The 24,484-nt window shown below is 42.8% G+C and overlaps 2 protein-coding genes and 1 long non-coding RNA gene across 9 annotated transcripts in view; all 3 read left to right on the top strand.

The window, feature by feature from the left end:
- usp20 (ubiquitin specific peptidase 20) overlaps positions 1–3,824 on the top strand; it is a 33,485-nt gene extending 29,661 nt beyond the window's left edge. For all 6 annotated transcript variants that reach the window (XM_055873917.1, XM_055873916.1, XM_055873922.1 and 3 more), the window contains exon 25: positions 1,405–3,824. The gene's annotated coding sequence lies outside the window, so the exon portion shown is untranslated. The remainder of the gene's footprint in view (positions 1–1,404) is intronic.
- A 496-nt stretch (positions 3,825–4,320) lies between these two features.
- On the top strand, positions 4,321–12,165 carry LOC129818204 (uncharacterized). Of its 2 annotated transcripts, none has more exons than XR_008753915.1 (3): positions 4,321–4,582; positions 5,807–7,416; positions 7,589–12,165. It is a non-coding gene; the product is annotated as an uncharacterized LOC129818204 (long non-coding RNA). The 2 variants fall into 2 exon arrangements; XR_008753916.1 differs by having other exon boundaries at positions 5,807–7,850; positions 8,202–12,165.
- A 3,853-nt stretch (positions 12,166–16,018) lies between these two features.
- On the top strand, positions 16,019–21,632 carry ptges (prostaglandin E synthase). The gene is made up of 3 exons (XM_055873914.1): positions 16,019–16,322; positions 16,467–16,549; positions 19,356–21,632. Exons 1-3 carry the CDS (start codon positions 16,215–16,217, stop codon positions 19,603–19,605), a joined length of 441 nt encoding a protein of 146 aa, XP_055729889.1. The 5' UTR covers positions 16,019–16,214; the 3' UTR covers positions 19,606–21,632.
- Positions 21,633–24,484: the final 2,852 nt, after the last annotated feature.

Raw genomic sequence — 24,484 nt, 5'->3', positions numbered from 1 at the left:
AATGAAGGGAGAAGAACTGGGATCACTTGGCTATGTTTATTTTTTGTTGTGAGTTGCTAATGCACATAAAAAATGGAAGGAACACTGAGTCAATGTGAATTCACGGTTGTGTTCGGGACAATTTAATCTGTCGTTTTTGTTCGTTTTGGACTTGGGTAAAGTTTTTTTTCAGTTCGGGCACACAAATGTTTTTCTTAAAGCAAGCCGAAGTCGGTAGCCGAAGTCTATGTCCCTTCATCTGTGATTTGGCAACAGTAGGGATTCTTCAGAAAAGTTGTCATTCAATGACAGATGACTTGTTTTCATGTTCATTTTCGCCTGGAGAAATACTTTACCAAACATCTTAGTTAGATGTAAAATTGCGAGACTAAGATATCCTCAGGAAAAGCGTTCTGAGTTATATTAATTCTGACTATTTTGAAGAAGTGTATACTGGCTACGGCGTCTCAAGATGGACAAACAGTACTATTGACGCTTTTCTTTCCAATTTACAAGCAAAGGTCTTTTAAGGGGCTATGCGAGCACACTCGTTCGGTTAGCCTAGCCGAGCTCAGCTAGGCGTCAGCCAAACAGAAGCATGTGGAAGCATTAAGCCTACTGTATGACTGCGGTAGAACTTCATTGCCCCCTAACAGTCATACCACGCAATAGGATTTCTCATTGCCCCTAACAGTCATACCACGCAATAGGATTTCTCATTGCCCCCTAACAGTCATACCACGCAAAAGGATTTCTCATTGCCCCCTAACAGTCATACCACGCAATAGGATTTCTCATTGCCCCCTAACAGTCATACCACGCAATAGGATTTCTCATTGCCCCCTAACAGTCATACCACGCAATAGGATTTCTCATTGCCCCCTAACAGTCATACCACGCAATAGGATTTCTCATTGCCCCCTAACAGTCATACCACGCAATAGGATTTCTCATTGCCCCCTAACAGTCATACCACGCAATAGGATTTCTCATTGCCCCCTAACAGTCATACCACGCAATAGGATTTCTCATTGCCCCCTAACAGCCATACCACGCAATAGGATTTCTCATTGCCCCCTAACAGTCATACCACGCAATAGGATTTCTCATTGCCCCCTAACAGTCATACCACGCAATAGGATTTCTCATTGCCCCCTAACAGTCATACCACGCAATAGGATTTCTCATTGCCCCCTAACAGTCATACCACATAGGATTTCTCATGGAATTTTATGGCATTTTCTTGTAGTTTTAAAGGAAACTCCCCAAAAATGGCATTTTAAACATTTACATTTTTCAATTTGTTACATCCCTAAATTCTACAAAAAATACTTTACATACCAGAATACACAAAGTCAATTTCCATATGCCCTTGGTTTATTTTCCTTTTTTATCAGCAATTTTTTTTCCTTCCCTCCCTTCTAGGTCGTCTGTCTGTCTGACTCCTACACCTGGGTGAAGAGAAGAACCTGGGTGAAGAGAAGCACCTGGGTGAAGAGAAGCACCTGGGTGAAGAGAAGAACCTGGGTGAAGAGAAGGACCTAGGTGAAGAGAAGCCTTGTCAGGAGCACTTTGTAAAACGTTGCAACGCGTCTCATTCTATTACCTGTGCAGAAAGACATAGTTGTCAATTATCATCCTATCGTAGTGAAAAGGTCTTATTTATTGAATAAATCTTAATAAGATTTTTAAGTGAAAAATATAACATTGCGTGACACCATGTCTCTGAAGCTGTTAGCAGCTATGGTTGGTTGGCTGGTTAAGTCTAAATCAAAAGAGCTGCTGTACTAGTGTAGTAGGTGTGTCATCGTTAAAGGTGTTCAGACGAGAAGTGGAGGGAGGTAGTGGTGTTTGGGACCATGATGCCGAGGAGTGTGACATCGTCAGTGTTAATTGCTGCTTGACGACTCGGGTCAACATGTACATTCTTCTCCACACAGGACATTCAGTGACGACACGTCGGGCCACTCATTTTTCTTTTCACGAGACAACAGAAGGACTGATGTAAAAAAACTAAATGTAAAGAAATAAAAGGATGTTCAGAGTTGAATGTTCTGCTTGTTTCCGAGGAGGACTACAGTGTTTTCCGATTGGCGTGACTCGTGCCGTCTCATCGCATAGTCAATTGACGTTACAATTGATTTATTTAAGTCATACAGATTAAAGCTAATCCCATCAAGACCCCCTAATAGTGTATGTTTACAGACAGTATGAACAAGCTGATGAGGGGATTCTCTCTCTCCATTCCTTAGTGAGTGATTTCACAAGGTTTTGAAGTGTAGGATATGAGCTTTGTCCCAGATCTGTTTGTGCCGTCTTACAAACTCTCTATGGTCTAGTTGTCAAGATGGCACAAACGATTCTGGGACCAGGCTAATAGGAAACTGCAGCAGATCTACAGGGGAGGAGGGGACCCTCAGGAGAGTAGCCCCAGGTCAGGATATCAGGCTAGTAGGGAGGAAAGAGAGGGGGGTCCAACCCCCAGTCCCCCTACAGGGATAAAGGTAGAGGTGACCAGTGTGGAAGAATGCGAAGGGCTATATCTGTCAAATCTCTATCATGTCTCGTACTTCGCTCCATATCCCAGAATTCAACACTCCCCCAGGTCACCAGCCTGCACCTGCCTGCACTCGTCTCTCTGCTTGGGGAAATATCATATTCACCCTTATCCCTCTTACCATAAAGGTTCATTAACCTGCAGTGTGCATGTTAGTACTGCACGCTAACACAGATGTTCAAACTTGTTTTCCTTTTCTTTGGTTGGCAGGAGGATGTTGTTGTGTACCATCTTAGTAAAAACGGTTCCAAAAGGGTTCTGAGGCTGTCCCCATAGGAGAACCCTTTTTGGTTCCAGGTAGAAACCAGATGGAGCCCAAAAAGTTTCTACGTGGAACCCAAAAGGGTTCTTCCTGATACCAAAAAGGGTTCTTCAAAGGGTTATCCTATGGGGACAGATGAAGAACCCTTTTGGGTTCTAGATAGCACCTTTTTTTTCAAACAATGTATAAGAGGGAGATGATGTAATCCAAGCGGGCATGTCATTATGAGCTTCACCTGAGTTCTGATTCCTTCAGTATGCCAACTAGCCATTTAAAGGTTAACTAACATACATTCAAGCGTGTCTGTCTACTGTAGCAATGCTATGTAATGGATGCTGAATGACAGTGTTGGAACCTAAATGTGAAATTTTGAGTGATTCTGTGCTGGTAATTGGTATGTCGGTGTCCAAAGAGAAGAGAAGTAAATGTTTCCCCCTTTTTTTTATATATATATATTTTTTGGTATTCCTTTGTTTTTGCCAATTCTGTAAAGAAGTGAGACCTCCAAGTGTGTTTGTTTTTGCAGAGAAGTGCAATGGAAACCTTTCTGACTGTATCTGTGCTCAGACACCTTAGAGTTTATTATTATTATAGGCTGCCAATGGGTTGCTGAAGCGTTGTAACTTAGTTATGACAGTTGACTATACAGTGAGGGTCCCTGTGGTACATTCCCGCGGTCTGTGATTCTTTTCTGAATTCCTGATTTGTGTGTCTACGTTGGGTTGTGTACGCACACTTGCGTGTAAGTTTCATTTTCACTGGTAAATGGTTGAACATAAAGATGTTGCTGTGGTGGGATTGATTGCATAGATAATGACTCGCCTCATATCTTTTTCCCAAAACAATAATAGGAGTTAATCAACTGCTGTTTTTCAATGACGAGAGAGAGTGTATCATAGTGATGGGGATCTTTTGATGCTCTTTGACTTCCGTGGTTGATCCACACTCAGATGATTGTCTGGGATTGTCTGGAAAACAGATGTAATTATAAATGATTATATGATTAAAAGCCTGCTCTATCTTGTGCTTGGTGTGTAATCATATTTGAACACTGGTTTTCACACAAAGGCACAGCACAGTGTTGAATTAGAACCAGGAGTTTGGTTTACACTGGCAGGGGCGTGGCCAGAAAACAACACAATTATTGCTTGCTGAAATCCATTTAACAAATATTCTCATTCTGAACCATGACACAACAATATGATCAATATGTCTCACTTTGATGTATTGATGACTACTTACCTATCCCACTGCCACACCCCGTAGGATACACTGATTAGTGGTTTAGTGTCTGCTTATAACGATTCTGCTCACACTGTGCCATCTTTCCAAACACTTATAAGGGAAGAGTTATGATTTTTAATCTCAGAATTAAAATATCATTTTTAATGTTGGAATGGTGGCCAGATCAAAAGGTAATCTAGAAGACCAGACGCTTCCCATTGATTCATCTTTTAGGGATGTTTAGGGGCCACTGACCCCCTACTGCATGCTGGGTAAATTCATGTAATTGGACACACCCTCTTCTTGCTTTGGTGACCCCCATGTATTGTCAGTGTGAGTGAAGGAGAGAGAACAGTGTCGTCTCACTGTGTGAGACTGTGATGTCATAGTCTTTGTCCCCTACGCCTGGCTCTGCTTTGACTGTATCAAGCTAACCCAGACAGAGTGAGGACTAAGGGCAGAGAGAAAGGAACAGAAGGAGGAGAGGAGATAGGGGGAGGTGAAAGGATAGAGCACACTGATCATCCTTTGCAGACAGGAGCAGTTAAGCAACATACAAGGTGAGTGAGACAAGTAATGTGTACCTCTCTGTCTCTCTCCCCCTCCTTCTCTCCCTCAATCCCTCTGTTTTTAAAGGTCTTGTGTTATCAACCCCCCCCTCTCTGACGCACCCAAACAAGACTGCTGCTGCTGGATCGCTCCACTGTTTCAAAACATTGTCATGTGTGCCTCTGACAGCAGCATCTGACTACTGCAATGTGTGACTGTTCAGCAGCAGCTGTCTGATTTGAGAGTTAAAGACTGATATGTTCCTGTACAGACAGTGTTTTGCCACCACAATCTGGGTGTGCTGTGTATCTGACTGTAGACAGGCATATTTCCTACAGTGTGTTTATAATAGATGTTACTTCATTTTCTGACACTCAGTAAAGGCAGAGTCTCAGCTTTCCAGATATTGACTTCATCTTTCCGGGGAAACCAAGCCTCATTAAATAGCAATATTACGTACATGACTTTAAGCCTTTGCCTGTGCTATAACTGAATAAGAACATGGAGCTTATGACAGGGATGTTGTGCTGGCTACTGTACACGTAGCTGTGATGGGACGGGGTGGGGCTGTCCCGTCCTCGCCCCAGCGACTGACATCATTGGCTAATTTGGATGTCTTTGGTCTTTGCTAATGGCCTTTGCACGATGCACAAAGGCTGCTCATGATGTCATCTAGACAGGTTCATGTCTACTGCCAGTACAGCACAATGCTCTTATCTGGTTACATTGACTAGTTTAATTATTAGTTCTAATAGATGACATGGAAATACAAATCATGTATTTTCATATTCTTATGTAAGATAAAATGTATGTCACACAAAGTAGGATGTCCTGCAACTCATGGCTTTAGGGTAATGTATGTTTCAGGGTAATGTTCATAATGGATATCATATCTACAATGACAACTATATCTATAGCAAAACAATGTATGGTGGAAATAAGGGTAGGCTTCTCTGATTAGTATTACTGGCATGGATCAGTTTGACCTCGGGGTGGGTATGTCTGTGTCTGAGACTGTATAAATGAGGAAATAGGGAAGATTTATTAGACGGATAACAGAGAGAATAAAAAAACAAAGACTGTTGGTTTGCATCTACTCCTCTGTGTGTCTACCACAGCACAGTCTGTATTAGATAGCCTTGTAGCGTCAGTGAGTAACTGGACAGATTGGGAGAGAGACAGAGATGACTCATTAACCCCTCGTTATCCTCTCTTTCTCTCCTTTTTTTTCTCAGGCTCAAATACATCCCCAGCTTCAGCTTTCACTGACCTGAGGATCCCACATCGACATCAACTCTTCCATGACCAAAGACTGACCAGCACCACATTTGGAAATAGAACACTTGTCAGAGCCATAGTAAACCATACTGCCGATAACCCATTTATTTGTCACATGCGCCGAATACAACAAGTGTAGACCTTACCGTGAAATGCTTACTTACAAGCCCTTAATCAACAGTGCAGTTCAAGAAGAGTTAAGAAAATATTTATCAAATAAACTAATGTAAAAAGTTTATCAAATTAACTAATGTAAAAAGTAACACAAAATAACAATAACAAGGCTATATACAGGGGGTACTGGCACCAATTCAGTGTGCAGGGGTACAGGTTAGTTGAGGTAATTTGTACATGTAGGTAGGGGTGAAGTGACTATGCATAGATAATAAACAGCGAGTAGTAGCAGTGTCCAACACTTCCCCTCCTTACTGTCACTAGAGAAGGACTTTCTAGATCAGATTAATATCTGATATCTCTAGTGCAGAATTAAGAATCACTGAAGCATAAGCTACCCTATATATTGTCCTCTGTCTAGGGGCTGAGCTAGGCTTCTCATCACAGTCTATCTTGGAACAGATGGAGCTGATGTAAATATTGACATTGTGTGGCTGCCTGTCCTCGTCTGATCTGTACTAAAAGAGAGAGAAGAGAAAGTTCTGGGAGCTCATCCTTAACCCTTTGACTCCTCAACTGGCGGTGACTTCAGAGCTGCCCTAGGGGCAGAGTTGGATGTGAGGCAGCTGTCCGCTGCAGTCGACATACAACAAACTTTCTCTTCTTTTATGCCCTCTGTTTGTTCTCTTTTTGTAGCTACACGTCTTTCTCTCTCGTCAAAGGGTTCATATAGGAGTGCTGGCATTAACACATTCCCGAGGGAAGACACACGCTCGCTCTCTCACTGGAGGCCTGAGTCCACGCTCGCTCTCTCACTGGAGGCCTGAGTCCCCGCTCGCTCTCTCACTGGAGGCCTGAGTCCATGCTCGCTCTCTCACTGGAGGCCTGAGTCCACGCTCGCTTTCTCACTGGAGGCCTGAGTCCACGCTCGCTCTCTCACTGGAGGCCTGAGTCCACGCTCGCTCTCTCACTGGAGGCCTGAGTCCACGCTCGCTCTCTCACTGGAGGCCTGAGTCCACGCTCGCTCTCTCACTGGAGGCCTGAGTCCACGCTCGCTCTCTCACTGGAGGCCTGAGTCCACGCTCGCTCTCTCACTGGAGGCCTGAGTCCACGCTCGCTCTCTCACTGGAGGCCTGAGTCCACGCTCGCTCTCTCACTGGAGGCCTGAGTCCACGCTCGCTCTCTCACTGGAGGCCTGAGTCCACACTCGCTCTCTCACTGGAGGCCTGAGTCCTCGCTCGCTCTCTCACTGGAGGCCTGAGTCCACGCTCGCTCTCTCACTGGAGGCCTGAGTCCACGCTCGCTCTCTCACTGGAGGCCTGAGTCCACGCTCGCTCTCTCACTGGAGGCCTGAGTCCCCGCTCGCTCTCTCACTGGAGGCCTGAGTCAGATTATGCCACTGTGCAAGAAGTGTGCGTGTCAGTGACTCTGTCATGTCTGTCTGTGAATAAGTGTGAGTGACATCACTTATCTAATGGTTACCTGTGTCTGTCTGTGTGAATGAGTGACATAACGTGTGTGTGTGTGTTCGTGTGTGTGTGTGTGTGTGTGTGTGTGATGCTCCACTGTGTGTCAAGTCCACCGTTTGTGTGTCAAGTCCACTGTGTTTGTCTCTCTCCATAAAGCCACCATGGGCTGTGCCATGTGTTCCCAGTTGATTGACATGTGGAGCGTGTCGGTGAGGAGAACCAGCCGCAGGGCCATGGAACAGACTGCCCTCCCCAAGGCACTCCAGGGGGGCTACCACAGAGTCACCAGCCTCCACTACATGTCCTCCTTCTCCGATGCAGAGGACTGCTGCGATGACAACAACAGTCACAACAGCACCACCGGCAGCTCCTTCACCATGGACTGGCAAGAGACGGATGAGTGACACTTGGGCGGCAGGTAGCCTAGGGGTTAGAGAGACGGGCCAGAAACCAGACGTTTGCTAGTTCAAATGTGCCCTTGAGCAAAGCACTTAACCCCCAAATCTGCTCCATGGTTACTGCACTGTGGCTGACCCTGGCTTCCAACCCCTCAGGCATGTATGTGGGGTGTTGGGTTAAAAGCAAAAGACGAATTTGTGTAATCTGCGAAGAAAATGGACAATACGTAAACCCAACATAAATACGTTGGCTAATTCTCTGTGTGTATGTGAGTGATTAAAATGTCCATTATTGATCAACATTGTATTCATTCTACAGTATTTATTTCTCATCTGAATTATTTTGTTTGTTTATGTATTTTTTTCTATAGGGGGAATAAGAAAGCCTTTCTCAGAACTCTCAAAACATCTCACAATGATGTGGCCTTATTGTCAAGACTCACATTCACCGTGTCAATACAGACAGGAGTTTTTCTGACTACGGACCTGAGACCAGGAAAATATAGCCTATAACCAGGGTTGTAGAGAAACATGTAATCAATTACAAAGAACTGTAATCAGTTACGTTACCAGCAGAACATTGACAGGTAACTAGTAACTCGTGGATTACATTAGAAAGTTACCTTCCCAACCCTGCCTATAACTAGCACCTGGACTTTTTCCAGGTCAGTTCAAGTGAAACACTCTGGGCCCTAATCAGTCTACAATAAATCTAACATTGAAATGCTGTCAGTGTCTTATTACAGCTTACTTACACAGTCCTGTCTAAGATTTTCTATTAAGGCTCTTCCAGTGTGTCAGTCTGAACACACTGCTTAGGAATGCCTTGACGTTGGTCTGTTAAAATGTGGGTGAGGGGAAAAGCTTTTGTGTATTATACAACACCAGCCCCTATTTTGGCAAAGATGTGTACAGACGCTGTGCAGCTACGCACATAACTCTGTCCTGTAGCCTGGTTAAACTACTAATAACAAGGCTAGAGATTCAGAGCCAGATAAAAAAAGAAAAACAACTCTCCTTTCATGGATAGGAACATTTTGTTCTCATAAAAGAATGATGAAGCCAACAGTAACACCATGAACATAATCCAGTAGTTGTGCCTTGACCACTAATGTCTGTATGGTGTGGCTCAGTTGGTAAGAGCTTGGTGATAGCAAGACCAAGGTTATGGGTTCAATTCCTGCAGGGATCAAAATGATCAAAAATACTTACCAAAAAATGCATGCACTCCCTAACTGAACTGTAAGTCACTTAAAACCATACCAGTGGTTTGACTTGGCCCACAGGAACTGACACCAAATCAGTGTTGTTCTCAGTCAGGTTGTGGAAAAGATTACTACAATTGTGAAAACTGATCTTAGAACAGTTCAAATAATACTGTTAAAATGAAGTGCTTTGTAACAAAACTAGTGGCAACTGAGCTGCCACCACCTTAAAGCAGAGGAAACCTTAACGTTGCTAGAGTATTGAAACATGGTTGTGAGGGTATTGGGACAGATTTAAGGTGTACTAAAAAATTCATCCTGAGGTGTTCTGAAACACGACATGGTGTGTTGTAACACCACAGAGTCAGGAGTTGTGCAGCACCTTGCCAGAGACTGGAAGCACTAACCTGGAAAAGATTGAAAACACTTATGGTGTTTGGAGTCCTGTGTAGCGCAGAATTGGATCCGTTCTCTTTTGGTGTTGTTTCCTCTCTCTAAAGCTACTTAACACTTTGATGGTGTTTTGAATCCTGTCTTGTGCAGAATTAGTTCCCTACTTTTGGAGTTTCCAAATACTGTAAATGAAAGCCCCCCCCCCCCCTTATTGTATAGTCCATGTTCTTGTATGTTTATAAACTCCTCATTGGTCATTCCAAAAGGTCAAATGTACAGTATTCTCAAACAAAGGACAAGAAAATATAGTTTTGTGAAAACACAAATTAATCATTTCGTGCAAGATAATGAGTACAAAATTACTTTTAAAGACAGGATTTAGAAGCTTAATTTCAAATTATCAAATGACTAAACAGGTCTTTCACATGTGTATACTGAGTTGAAAGATCTAAGTTATTTATCATTAATATTCTTCAAAATCAACAGAAATATTGCATTTATATTTCACATTCATGAAAAATAAATACAGGCAATGACTGCTAATGTTAGCAGTAGCACTTCTACAAACTTCAGCCCAGGGCTCAATGTGATCTACCAGTCATCCGTTATGCTAATAAATTTAAACTGTGTCTTAATATTCAGATGATGCCATGAAAGGTTGCTCAGATGGATTGAATCACAGTACAGTTGAGTTAGATGATATGATTGACAGTTCAGTTGGCATTAGTCTGTGATTCTTGTCTTGATTTGGTTAGGATTGGCCAGCCGGTGGGTAACGTAGTATGTATGCATGTTTTTTTTGCAGGGAGACAGACATATAGCAAGCAATAATGATAGTACATGAGTGCATAATTTGGTTATCATCAAATGCTATAATATTAAGGGAAACCCAGCCAAGAGCTGCCCAGTGACGCAAGCCTACCAGACGAGCTAAATGCCTTCTATGCTCGCTTAGGAGGCAAGCAACACTGAACCATGCGTGAGAGCATCAGCTGTTCCGGACAATTGTGTGATCACACTCTCCATAGCCGATGTAAGACCTTTAAACAGGACAATATTAACAAGGCCGCAGGGCCAGACGGATTACCAGGACGCATACTCAGAGCATGCGCTGACCAGCTGGAAAGTGTCTTCACTGACATTTTCAACCTCTCCCTGACCCAGTCTGTAATACCTACATGTTCCAAGCATACCACCATAGTCCCTGTGCCCAAGAGCGCCACAGTAACCAGTCTAAATGACTACCGCCTCGTACCCCTGCACATAGACTCGGTACTGGTACTCCTTGTATATACAATCATAGCTGTGGGAAGTAGGGGTACTGAGGGTGCTGCATCACCCCCTGAAAAATCCCATAATAGAAATCTTTTAAAAATATATATCACAAAAGTAGTGCACTGGGCCTTTACAAGTCCTGTATTACAGACTGATATAGCCATCTGTAGGGTGGCAACCCGTCTGTAGCACTGCAAAAAAATTCAGCACCACCTGTGTTTGAAATTAACTGCTGGACTGAGGAACCTTACAGATAATTGCATGTATGGGGTACAAATCATGTTAAACTCTATTATTGGACACAGAGTGAATAATTGTTATTATAACTTATGTGACTTAAGCACATTTTTACTCCTGAACTTATTTAGGCTTGCCATAACAAAAAGGTTGAATACTTAGACTAAAGACATTTCAGGTTGCTAATTAATTAATTGATGTTATTAATTTGCTAATTTTAAAAACAAACATTATTCAATTTTGACATTATGGGTTATAATGTGTAGGCCAGTGAATATCTAAATTGCATCAATTTTAAATTCAGGCTATAACAACCCAATTTGGAAGAAAAAAAGTCAAGTGTTTTCCCGAAGATACTGTAGCCTCTTTATTTTTATTTTATATTTGTTAATATTTCCTTTATTAAAAAACATTTTACTTTTTTTACTTTTTAACTCTGCATTGTTGAATTCAAGTACGCATTTCAAAGTAAAGTTCGCACTTGTATTCGACGCATAAAATGTTATTTTATTTGAAAGCGAATCAATTAAACAAAATGGATGTTTGATTTATTCTATTAGCTTTGTTCTTATTGAATGAATTCCTTTTCTGTTTCCTTCTTCAGTGTCAAAGGGAAAGGGGGATACCTAGTCAGTTGTACAAAAATGCATTTAAACATATATATATATATATGTACATAGCCCATCTATAAATAGCCCAAACAACTACCGCTTCCCCTACTGTATTTATTTATTTTGCTCCTTTGCACCCCAGTATTTCTACTTTGCACACTCATCTACTGTCAAATCTACCATTCCAGTGTTTTAATTGCTATATTGTATTTACTTCGCCACCATGGCCTATTTATTGTCTTTACTTCCCTTATCTCACCTCATTTGCTCACATTGTATATAGACTTATTTTTCTACTGTATTATTGACTGTATGTTTGTTTTACTCCATGTGTAACTCTGTGTTGTTATATGTGTCGAACTGTTTTGCTTTATCTTGGCCAGGTTGCAATTGTAAATGAGAACTTGTTCTCAACTTGCCTACCTGGTTAAATAAAAAATAATTAAACAAAATAAAAAATAAATGTTAACTCGTTACATCTGCTATCTTACATAGCCCTAAACATTTGGATTGAACAGTTGTACATTATTTATGATGTCACAATGGGCCTGGTAACTGTAGCCTGTAATAAGTGCCAAAGTCTACCCTAGGAAAAAAAACATCCAGTGTTTTTTTTAAAATGTTAATAAAAATATCTACTGAAAATCAGCATCAATCAAAATGTATGCTATGTATGCTTTTATTGGATGAGAGAGACAGGCCATTATTATACATTGTTTTTGTATTTTGATGCTGTCTTTTACATGCACTGAAACATAGAAAAGTGTCTTCATAAACCTCTCTTAAAAACAGAATGATTCAGAATGAAGAACCACTTGGGGTGTTTCTGAGTACTTCCATTCTGTTTTGAAATCCATTCAGTGTATCAGAACACTTCCATTGGGTTTACATTCAAACACCCTCCAAACACCAGATCTCAGCTTAGGTACACTACTTCTCATGGTTACACTACATAATGATGGTGTTCTGAGTCTTTCTATTTTAATAGTGAAGGACTTTAGGGCCCTTTATGGCAGGAGAAACAGTCACCATGAAATGCAACAAGTTATTCTGCCAAAGTCAATTAGAGAGCTTTAGTGTTGACAAGTTCGACATCTCTGGTAGAAAACCAGTCTATTAACACTGACATCATTTGGATGTCTGCATTGTGATGATTGTACACACTGCTGTGTTAGTGTTGTGATGTGTATTTTGTATATTTCTGTCAGGGTCTCTGAGAAGGATATAGAGACCTCTCTCTTATTGTCAACCCAGGGTTTTCGGGGGCCACTTTAGCCCATGCTAGACAGATTTTCTGGCACAGCGCTCCATAGCACCATGAAGTTGCTGGTTCAAGTCCCGCTCCTGCTGTTTCTCCTCCCTCATTCGCTACTAACAAAAGTTATGTCCAGCAGAGATAAGCCCAGTGGTGGACTGTGAAGGCACAGCCACACCAGCCCAGTACTGCTGTACCATACCAGCACCCCATCATGTGCTTACTTCAACTGTCGTACCCAGATTGTTTTACTCCAGTGTTTGTAAACAATGTCAGTGTAAACAGACAATGTATATAGCCTCAAAACATAGCTCAAGTCTTTAATTGAAACAATAACAAAGTGGTCAACCCACCTGTGTTTTCGTAAACAGTTGAGGGATGGGCCTGGAAAAATGTAACCACTTTCAAACACATAGACAGAGCTATGGATGCAAAGACTGACCATCCATGATATCAAAATTATTTAACTATGTTTTGAAGCTATATAGTCTTTGTTAACATTTTCATTGTTTACAAACATGGGAGTAAAACAAGCTTATATTTTGGGCTCTGATGGGGTAGGACAGTTGAACTAAGCTCATGAGGCATTTATAAGTTATATTCTTCAAAGAATCAATATGCATATCAATAAGTCCAAAACTGGATGTAACAATTGCAGATTGCCCTTTTAAACTCTCTGTGCGCCTAGAATCACCTTTTCTGGTCCTCATCATCCTGATTTGACTGGGCCCATTTAGCTCATTTAGCCTATCAAAGACTAGTTTGTTCTTGATTAGTCTTTCACATTTATTGAATTCAATATAGATCAGGCAGCCCCCATGTTTCACCGCTGCCTTTTTAAAGGGCTGCCGAAACACCCCTTAGTCCTTATCCCAGGTGCCTATCCTGGCGACAGTAGGCCTAGCTATCCAGTGCTATTCAATTCTAAATCCGTCCCTCATTAGAAGGAAACAGTGGCATTTTAGCATGTAAATCTTGGGGCAAGCTAAAAATATAGATTTTTAGATGCATGCCAGCAAAGCCACAACACTTAACAATACATTAATTGCACTATAACGGTGACAAACGGTGCCCACAAACTGTTAGGGCCTACATAAAGCTGTCCCAACAGCAGAATCCCAACAGCAGAGTCCCAACACCTTACCACTGCTACACCTGGCTATCATCCTTTCACGTTCTGACCATAGTTCTTTTGTGTTTTCCTTGTTTTAGTGTTGGTCAGGACGTGAGCTGGGTGGGCATTCTATGTTGTGTGTCTAGTTTGTCCGTTTCTATGTATGGCCTGATATGGTTCTCAATCAGAGGCAGGTGTTAGTCATTGTCTCTGATTGGGAACCATATTTAGGTAGCTTGTTTTGTGTTGGGGTTTGTGGGTGGTTGTCTTCTGTCTTTGTGTTCATTGCACCAGATAGGACTGTTTCGGTTTTGCAACGTTTGTTATTTTGTATTTGTGTAGTGTTCACGTTATAGTCTTTTATTAAACATGTTGAACACGACCTACGCTTCGTCCTCTTCAGACGAAGAGGAGGAAGGCTGCCGTTACACATCCGAGCCTTGTCTGGCAGCGAAACAGTTAATTCAGCCTCATTTACTGCCTTTAAAAAAACATAGCTGATATGGCTGACTTGCTTAAACAAATGTGGTTTCTACTGACAATTGAGATGTACAAACTATGGCATAAGGGAACGACGAGCAGATAATTTACATTAAGACATTAATGAGCGAGCTAGGACAGACGTAGTCAATATAACTATTTGTTCAGCACTTTTGAAATGTACAGCGACAGAATTCAGAACACAGGCCATTCTTACAGTATTCTCCCTGTACACCAAGTCAGAACCATAGGATAAATAAAAGGGGCATATAAGCAGACAATGAAAGCTCTTAAAATATTTGATGATTACATTTAGCTAAAACAGGCTAAAATCTACATGTTCACCACCAAATCAGAACAGTAGGTTAGTTATGAGGGGGAAAGGGACCAAATTATTAGGGTGAGGCACATGGGATACTAACAGCTTGCTACACAACATACACTTAGTATTACTTTGCTTGAATTTTCGAGCTCTACCCTTAGATTTGGCCGTGACGTAGTGACGTAGTGTCCCCATTAGTGACAGAAGACTGAGCCAATCACGGCGTAACTAGAGAACATTACCAACCCCTACGTCCCTATTTTCCGCTGACTGCCCCACCACCACAGAAAGCACTGAGCCAGGCAGAAACACCAGCATTTTGGAGCTGCTTTACTCAAGAAAGCAAAAAGAGACCAGGTTTGTATGAGGCTTTAATAACTCAATGATTTTTCTATTGTTTGCAAACTGATATGTGACACATATTAATGTAAAAATAACATGCAGAAAAGGCAACTACAAAGGTGGGGCTCAAAACACTGAATGACGTGTAGCCACTGGAAGGAAATAATGAAAATCAGCAGCAGTGATGTGGTCATGTTTTAAACTCTGATATCTGAGTAACGATTTAATTGACTGCAATGATAGAGCTAAAATAAATCGATGGGAAAGTTTTTCTCCAGGAGAGAGGAGCGCAGCTCTCATTCCTCAGACTCTCTTTGAAGCTCGGCGCGCACACCTCCTTTTGCACACGCTCCACACAACCTGCAGCATTTCAAACATCCTGAACGCAAGCATTCAGAAAATTCCATGCGAAAAGCCCTGTTCAAACATCCTGCAGACTCCGCAAACCAAAGCGTGTGTGTTTGATCCTGATGTAACGCATGGTTAGGAGCAGTGGTGTAAAGTACTTCAGTAAAAATATGTATAGCTGGTACTGACATGCGTCCTTTGTCCTGATCTTGATGCCCACATTTTTAGACACGTGTCGACAATTAAAAGACGCATGATCCACTTGACCACCTCGGAGGTAGTTAGGGCCCATTAATATCTGGATATCAATCATGTGTAAACAGATCTGGATGGTCAAACCATTTAAAAAAAAATCATAATTCAGGCCTAAATAATCACTGACAGGTAATAGCATTGACTTATGGCATCAGTAATTGTCTTAAAATAAATGAATTCATATCATTGTTTTATAATATCAGTCAAACATATTGCAATGTGGAGACGGTGGGCAGGTAAAATACACATTTTAATAGAATGTGTAGATGTTACAAACATTGATCAGATAGTGATTGGACCACATTGATCAGATCACACCCACAAGGTGTATAAACGTGGCTAGAGGGAGCGAGAACGAGAGAGCGAGAGAGAGGCACCAGACCAGCCCCTCCAAAATGTGCGTCAGTGAAAGTGTTGAGTCCTGGGGCTACAACCCGCTCCATACTTTCCAGTTAGGCTCCGTGTGAGCACGAGCAATTCTCCAACCGCAGACGTCGATAACACAGCAGTACTTCACCTGGGAATTGGAAGATCATACCAAACAATCATGTTGGAGAACGAGGCTTTTTCCTGTTTTGTTTTCTATAGTGTTCTCCTGGTCATCAAGATGTACATCATAGCAATCATCACTGGACAAGTCAGGCTTCGTAAAAAGGTAAGATACTTCGCAGTTAACAGTTTATTAGGCTAGTTCGGAATTTGATCTATGGTTTGAATACATCTTATTTACAAAAGTAAAGTATGGCGCTGTATAAACGTTGGTCAGGGTATTTGTGAATTATCTCTCTCTCCTGGGAAGGCTTTCGCTAACCCAGAGGATGCGCAGAGACACGGCGGCGTCCAGTACTACAGAGAGGATCCGGACGTAGAACGGTGCCGAAGGTGAGAAGAGCGATTACTGTTTCTCAGATTGTATTGTAGCCTAGCCCTAGCCTAGTGACATTGGTGGTAGCAATAAAATGTTCAACAGTAGTGGAGACCGGGTTGGTTGTCACACTTTTTTGGTGTAATTCAAATCAAATCAAATTGTATTTGTCACATACACATGGTTAGCAGATGTTAATGCGAGTGTAGCGTAATGCTTGTGCTTCTAGTTCTGACAATGCAGTAATTCTCAGCACCAGTCACTTTCAATACTTGTGGGGACTCTTTTTATCCTCATGTCTTATTCCAACATGGAGTTATAAGCCATCAAACACACTCTGTCCACTTGTGACATCCAACGACAACCAGCTCCATCCTGGGTTGGATGTCACACACAGTATGTGGTTGGTTGTCACAGTGTTTGCAAGTAAGGTATTCCTCTTGTAACAGGAAATTAAGCAATATAGAAAACAGTCTTAGCAATAGCTTTTCTTTAATCAAACTATATTGCTAACAAAATTCAGCATTTTAATGCCTTGAGAATAACATGACATTTTGAGTAAATATGTGTGTGTGTGCTGTTTGTGTGTGAGAGAGAGGCAACGAAGGGAGCTCTTTATAGCACCATCACAAAGAGCGTGGGATTTATTGTATACTGGCAGTGGCAATGTTGATAGTAACCACGAACCCCACATTCCATGTGACAACCAAACATGTAAATGGAGAATTTTACCTGGAGCTGGTTGAACTCTTTAGAGATCATTTGTGGCTCTTTCATTTTTATTTCACAGACGTTTGTTATCCATCCTGGGGCTGGGATATGGTTCAGTGTCTGTGTTGTTTTAACTAGACAGGAAATGATCCATGACAGCAGAAAAAAACTATTTTTCTAGTGAACACTGAAAACTTTCCCCTCTTTTCTCCCCTCACATGAGGCCCTTTCTGACCCGACTCATTGATGATGTAAAATGTGATGAGCTGAGCAGGCATTCATGCACTGAAGCGCAATACAATGGAATGCTCTGTGACTGGTATCAATTAGGTCCAATTAAGATTCTCCAAGAACAGCATTAAATCCCCCTGATCTCCATGCCCCCGCTGAAATATAATTAGCCTCATCAAAAAATGCTCAACAATTCGCCAGTTTAAGCTAGAGATATAATTTCCACATCTGTGGTGAAAGGTAACAGAGGTAGAGCGCTGCTTGTCAGACCATGAGACATTCCGAAAATCGATCTTCTCACAAAATCATCTGTAGTGTCCGAATGGTTTTGCTTACAAACCATTATGACCCCTCTATGGAAAGATGAGACTCTCAATTATGTTCTCCGTTTTGCTCTACGACCTCCACAAGTCTCAGGAGACTCGTCTGAAGTCGGTACAGCCGATCTGCCATCTTCTGTCTGTAGCGTCCGAACCGTTTGGGCTACATACACACTAATGTGACTCTGAGCAACATCCACAGCCCTCACAAGACTCGTCTGAAGGTCCCCCAAATGAATGGCATTATATATGGAGACTGTTTAATGGCAAGAATATGGAGTTAAATACATAAAATACATCTTTCCCGATCTTTATTATATCTCAGATATCGGACAGACACTTCAGAACAAACTTCCTTTTGATATTTTTGGGGGAGTGTCTGTTGTTCCATGTAGTGAATCTGTTATTCAATGCATTTTTATGGGCTAATAGCAGTAAGGCCCAATTTTTTTTGCATCAAATTATCTTTTTAAATATTTTTTTGATTGGGTCTTAAAATTCAAAATCAAATAGCTAAATGATCCTTGGTATGACCTTCTTAAAAAAATTCCATATAGCTTAGTATAAATATTGATCTGTTTAACGTGGACAGATTTTGGGCGGAGTAAACCCTCTTGCTTCACCTTTTCCTCTCTGGTCTCAGTCTGTACTCCTATCAATCTTAAACTCCTAACAACTCTGCCAAAATAATCAAACACTCAAGGGTCTATTCTATTTAGATTACACCATGGGAGTTTTCAGTTCTTGATGTTGATTGGTTGGAGTGGTACTTGAATTCAACAAAGCAAGATGAATAACATGCTGCACTTGTCAGAGATTACATACAGCCATCCTCTCCCTTTTTCTCAGCACATCTGATTTCATTGGAATGTCTAAATGGCTTCTGAAGAAAATTCATACTATTGAGTCACTACAACTGTTTTGGCCTTTTTAAGGATGATTGATCATCCATGGTTTGGGTTTTACGATTGACTCAGACAGCTGCTGGTAAAGCCCATGCATACATTGCGACATTCTATAGGTCTATTTAGAGACAGAGACTGGAATCCTTGAGAGGAATTTTCTCTTAAGTGATAGTCAGAAGAGAGGAAGTGATTCACTTAAAGAAAGAAACCCGAATAAGCATCTACGCACAGACTTGTAATGGAGGGTTTCCACGCTTAGCAAAGCTGTGTGTTTGTACTCCCTTTGGCCATGAAGGCATTTCCTTCTGTTACGCAGTAGGCTAAACCCCTCCCTTATGTTGGCTAATGGAGAAAGTTGCATGTGTGTGGAGTAATCACAGCGGAAGTGAGTTTTTGCACTGCTTGGGTCAGTGGCAGACGGCTGAGTCAGACGACGATACCGTAAGCTCCAGGAATGACCTTCTGATTCAAAACAGATGTGTGGGGAGCTGTTGTGTGTATTCAAGTTATTCTTGTTGAGTCAGTGTGAACAGCTTAGTTATTAATGTAAAATCCATACATCCATGATAATAAATATGACTATATCCAATCAATTAATGTAAAAAAAAATATATACATCTAAAACATGAAATGTAATATTCTCTCTTGTGTTTCAGGGCTCACCGTAACGACATGGAGAATATCTTCCCTTTCCTGTTCCTGGGGGCTGTGTACTCCCTGATTGGCCCGTCGCTTGCTGTGGCCCGCGCTCACTTCCTGGTCTTCTTCCTGTTCCGCGTGCTTCATACAGTGGCCTACCTGTGTGTCCTGCGGGCGCCCACACGCTCCCTGGCCTATGTCATCGCCCAAGTGCCCTGCGTGTCCATGGCCGTGCAGGTCCTCGCGGCGGTGGCCTCCTCGTGGTAGTTGTGGTGTTCTGGATCTATCTGTGACCGCTTCAATCTGTGACCGATCTCAGTCTGTGAGATCAGCGGTAGAGGATACTGCAAGAGATGCTTTTCATACAAGGGAAATCCTCAAGACTATATCGCCATCAATGCTACCATAGCAGTTTGTGTCTCTCGACCGTAAGACAGTATGTACTCTGAAAGTGTGTACTCTGAAATGAAGTCATTGTTGTGCTCTAGCAAGCACATCCTCCTGCAGTACTGTATGTTTGCTATGCAATGTTGAAGTCAATTGCCTCCCTCTTGATAGTCCAGGGGACTCTACTCTCTGAAGATTAAGGTTTTAATTAGTAAACATTGAACCTTTTAACCAGTTCATTGTGTTGTTTGTGTATACACAAGTTGTTGCTTGTTTCTGTCTTTTTCATTCTCTATTTCTTGTTATAAACTGGGTGGTTTGAGCTCTGAATGCTGATTGGCTGACAGCTGTGTTATTTTTACTACTCTAATTACGTTGGTAACCAGTTACTAATAGAAATAAGGCACCTCAGGTGTTTGTGGTATATTGCCAGTATACCACGGCTAAGGGCTGTATCCAGGCACTCCACGTTGCGTTGTGCATAAGAACAGCCCTTAGCCGTGGTATATTGGCCCAATACCACACCCCCTCGGGCCTTATTCCTAATTATACTTAACCCTGATTGGCTCCAGGGGTGCTGTACTACAATGGCTGACCCTGTAAAACAATACATCACTGCACCTATTTTATTCCACTGAGAGCTATTTTAGTAGGACATGTCTGGGATATAATGACCTTTTAGCTGAAACCAGCTTGATCCAGTCTTAGAGGTTGAACTGAAGAGCAGGCATGTGCCATTCTAAGGAACGTTTCCAGTGTGGTGGTTCACTGTGTTCGTTTATCTAGCATTGGCCACCATGGCATCACATGATGGGGGATGATGACGCAGAGACACCAGGTCTACCACACCTGTCGATGGGCTACCGATGAGGCCAAGAGTTTTTCCTGATCACAGGATTTGACTACAGCCCATAGTTTTTCCTGGTCTGGTCCTGGACCTAGATAGGAGCTATGACTGCTGAATTGTCCATAATCATAACATCTATTTTATCCTCCACCTCTGTGTTTCTTTGCTTCACAGTTCCAAGTTACTGCAACCCATTTCCAAGTTACTGCAACCCATTTCCAAGTTACTGCAACCCATTTCCAAGTTACTGCAACCCATTTCCAAGTTACTGCAACACAGTTCCAAGTTACTGCAACACAGTTCCAAGTTACTGCAACACAGTTCCAAAGTCTTTGTGTTTGACCTAGTACAATGCTATTTCACTGTAAATAAATGAACTACAGACTTTCAGCATGCTTATAGAGAAGGTCACTCAACATGTACTGCACTGACATAACTGACTGATGAGCTGTTCTTGTCTATTAATGTTCTGTATTATGTCATGTTTCATGTTTTGTGTTGACCCCAGGAAGAGTAGCTGCTGTTTTTGCAATAGCTAAAATGGGGATCCTAATAAAATACCAAATACACACTGGGCACAGAAGTCAATTCAATGTCTATTCCACATTGGTTCAATGTAATTTCATTAAAATTATATGGAAACAATGTTGATTCAAGCAGTGCATGCCTAGTGGGAAGCTACTGCCACACCTTTCCAAGTTACTGTTTCACAGTTCCAAGTTACTGTTTCACAGTTCCAAGTTACTGCTTCATAGTTCCAAGTTACTGCATTTTCCTAGTTACAGTTCCAAATGACTGTATTACTTTATTGTTTACTCCGTTATTGAATGTGCATTGAAAAGAATGGGCATCTGGTTGAATGTACAAATGGATGTGTATGGAGTGCCATGAGACAGTAAAGCGAGTTCTTTAATGAATTCACTTTTTGTCTTGCCTTGTTCTTTTATTGGGTTTTCATTGGGGAAATGACATTCAATGTTTGTCTAAGGAATAATAGAGGTCTCAAGCTGATGTTGATGCTTAGATATAAAGAGTTGAGTACCAAAACACTATATCCACACACCTTTTACAGTTGTCTTTTTTTCATCAGAAATGATTGTTTACCGTTCTCAGATTTTTAATTCATACATTTCAAATCAAATCTAATTTTATTTGTCACATGCGCCGAATACAACAGGTGTGGACCTTACAGTGAAATGCTTACTTTACAAGCCCTTAACCAACAATGCTTTAAGAAGTGTTAAGAAAAATAAGTGTTAAGTAAAAAATAGAAAATAAAAGTAACAAATAATTAAACAGCAGCAGTAAAATAACAATAGCAAGGCTATATACAAGGGGTACCGGTAGAGTCAATGTGCGGGGGCACCGGTTAGTTGAGGTAATTGAGGTAATATGTACATGTAGGTAGAGTTAAAGTGACTATGCATAGATAATAAACAGAGAGTAGCAGCAGTGTAAAAGAGGGGTGTGGGTAGCCCTTTGATTAGCTGTTCAGGAGTCTTATGGCTTGGGGGTAGAAGCTGTTTAGAAGCCTTTTGGACCTACAGTAGACTTGGCGCTCCGTTACCGTTTGCCGTGCGGTATCAGAAAGAATAATCTACGACTAGGGTGGCTGGAGTCTTAGACAATTGGTATAGAGGTCCTGGATGGCAGGAAGCTTGGCCCCGGTGATGTACTGGGCCGTACGCAGTTGCCATACCAGGCAGTGATGCAACCAGTCAGGATGCTCTTGATGGTGCAGCTGTAGAACCTTTTGACGATCTGAGGACCCATGTCGAATCATTTCTGTCTCCTGAGGGGGAATAGGCGTTGTTGTGTCCTCTTCACGACTGTCTTTGTGTGTTTGGACCATGATAATTTGTTGGTGATGTGGACACCAAGGAACTTGAAGCTCTCAACCTGTTCCACTACAGCCCCGTCGATGAGAATGGGGGCGTGCTCGGTCCTCCTTTTCCTGTAGTCCACAATCATCTCCTTTGTCTTGATCACGTTGAGGAGAGATTCTAGTCCTGGCCCTCTGACCTCCTCCCTATAGGCTGTCTCATCGTTGTTGGTGATCAGGCCTACCACTGTTGTGTCATTGGCAAACTTGATGATGGTGTTGGAGTCTTGCCTGGCCATGCAGTCATGAGTGCACAGGGAGTACAGGAGGGGAGCACGCACCCCTGAGGGGCCCCGTGTTGAGGATCAGCGTGGCGGAAGTGTTGTTACCTACCCTTACCACCTGGGGTTGGCCCGTCAGGAAGTCCAGGATCCAGTTGCAGAGGGAGTTGTTTAGTCCCAGGGTCCTTACCTTCGTGATGAGATTTGAGGGTACTATGGTGTTGAACGCTGAGCTGTAGTCAATGAATAGCGTTCTCACATTGTTGTTCCTTTTGTTCAGGTGGGAAAGAGCAGGGTTGAGAACAATAGAGATTGCCTCATCCATGGATCTGTTGGGGCGGTATGCAAATTGGAGTGGGTCGAGGGTTTCCAGGATAATGGTGTTGATAGGAGCCATGGCCAGCCTTTCAAAACACTTCATGGCTACAGACGTGAGTGCTATGGGTTGGTAGTCATTTAGGCAGGTTACCTTAGTGTTCTTGGGCACAGGGACTACGGTGGTCTGCTTGAAACATGTTGGTCTTACTCACATCGGGTGATCATGCAGTCGTCCGGAACAGCTGATGCTCTCATGCATGTTTTGGGGGCTCTCTAGGCCCGGGTCACCCACCATACCACCCCCATCAACCTACGAGTGTCAGGGAACCACAGTGAGACGATCCAATTCCTGCTAGTTGAATCTCCACAGGTTCCCGTGGTATTGGGATTCTCTTGGCTCCAGTGATACAATCCCTCCATTGACTGGGCTACCGTTGCCATCGTGGGCTGGAGCCCATCCTGCCACGCTCATTGCCTGAAGTCAGCTCTGCCTGCCCCAGGATGTCTTTCTGAGCGCTTGAGAATCCCAATACCTTGCCCCGGACCTCTCCGCCAGCCCTGCAGAGTACCAGGACTTCCGGTAGGGGTTCCCGTAAGGCCCGGGCTTCTTTGCTTCTGCAGCACCGACCGGTATCCAAGAAGGTCAAGCCTGAGGCGCTGGCACTCTGCTATGGTGCCGCAGCTACACCCCCGGAAGCCAAGACCCTTTTCCACCGCACCAAGATCATTAGCCCCTCTGCTGTTCGTCCTCTGTTGCCCGTACCCTCTATATTTTTCCTACCTTTTCTGTGTCTAGAGTTAAAACCATGTCTTACTGCCCTTTGTCTCCTGCCCTTTGTACTGTCACACACTGATGTTTCACCTGTCCTTGTGCCTGTCTCCACCCCCCTCCAGGTGTCACCCATTTTCCCCATTCCCCAGGTATCCTGTATTCTCTGTTTGTCTGTTGCCAGTTTGTTTTGTTTTGTTTTGTCGAGCCTACCAGCGTTTTTGCCTCTGTTCCTGTCTATTGATTGTTCCTGTTTTTCCTGGTTCTGACACTTTCTGCCCGCCCTGACCTGACCCTGAGCCTGCCTGATGTCCTGTACCTTTTCCCCACTACTCTAGATTACCAACCTCTGCCTGACCTGACCCTGCCTGATGTCATGTACCTTTTCCCCACTACTCTGGATTACCAACCTCTGCCTGACCTGACCCTGAGCCTGCCTGACGTCCTGTACCTTTACCCCACTACTCTGGATTACCAACCTCTGCCTGACCTGACCCTGAGCCTGCCTGACGTCCTGTACCTTTTCCCCACTACTCTGGATTACCAACCTATGCCTGACCTGACCCTGAGCCTGCCTGACGTCCTGTACCTTTTCCCCACTACTCTGGATTACCAACCTCTGCCTGACCTGACCCTGAGCCTGCCTGCCGTCCTGTACCTTTACCCCACTACTCTGGATTACCAACCTCTGCCTGACCTGACCCTGAGCCTGCCTGACGTCC

This window comes from Salvelinus fontinalis, chromosome 21 (assembly GCF_029448725.1).
Source record: "Salvelinus fontinalis isolate EN_2023a chromosome 21, ASM2944872v1, whole genome shotgun sequence".
Taxonomy (NCBI): Eukaryota; Metazoa; Chordata; class Actinopteri; order Salmoniformes; family Salmonidae; genus Salvelinus; species Salvelinus fontinalis.
This window is presented reverse-complemented; position numbering and strand designations above follow the sequence as displayed.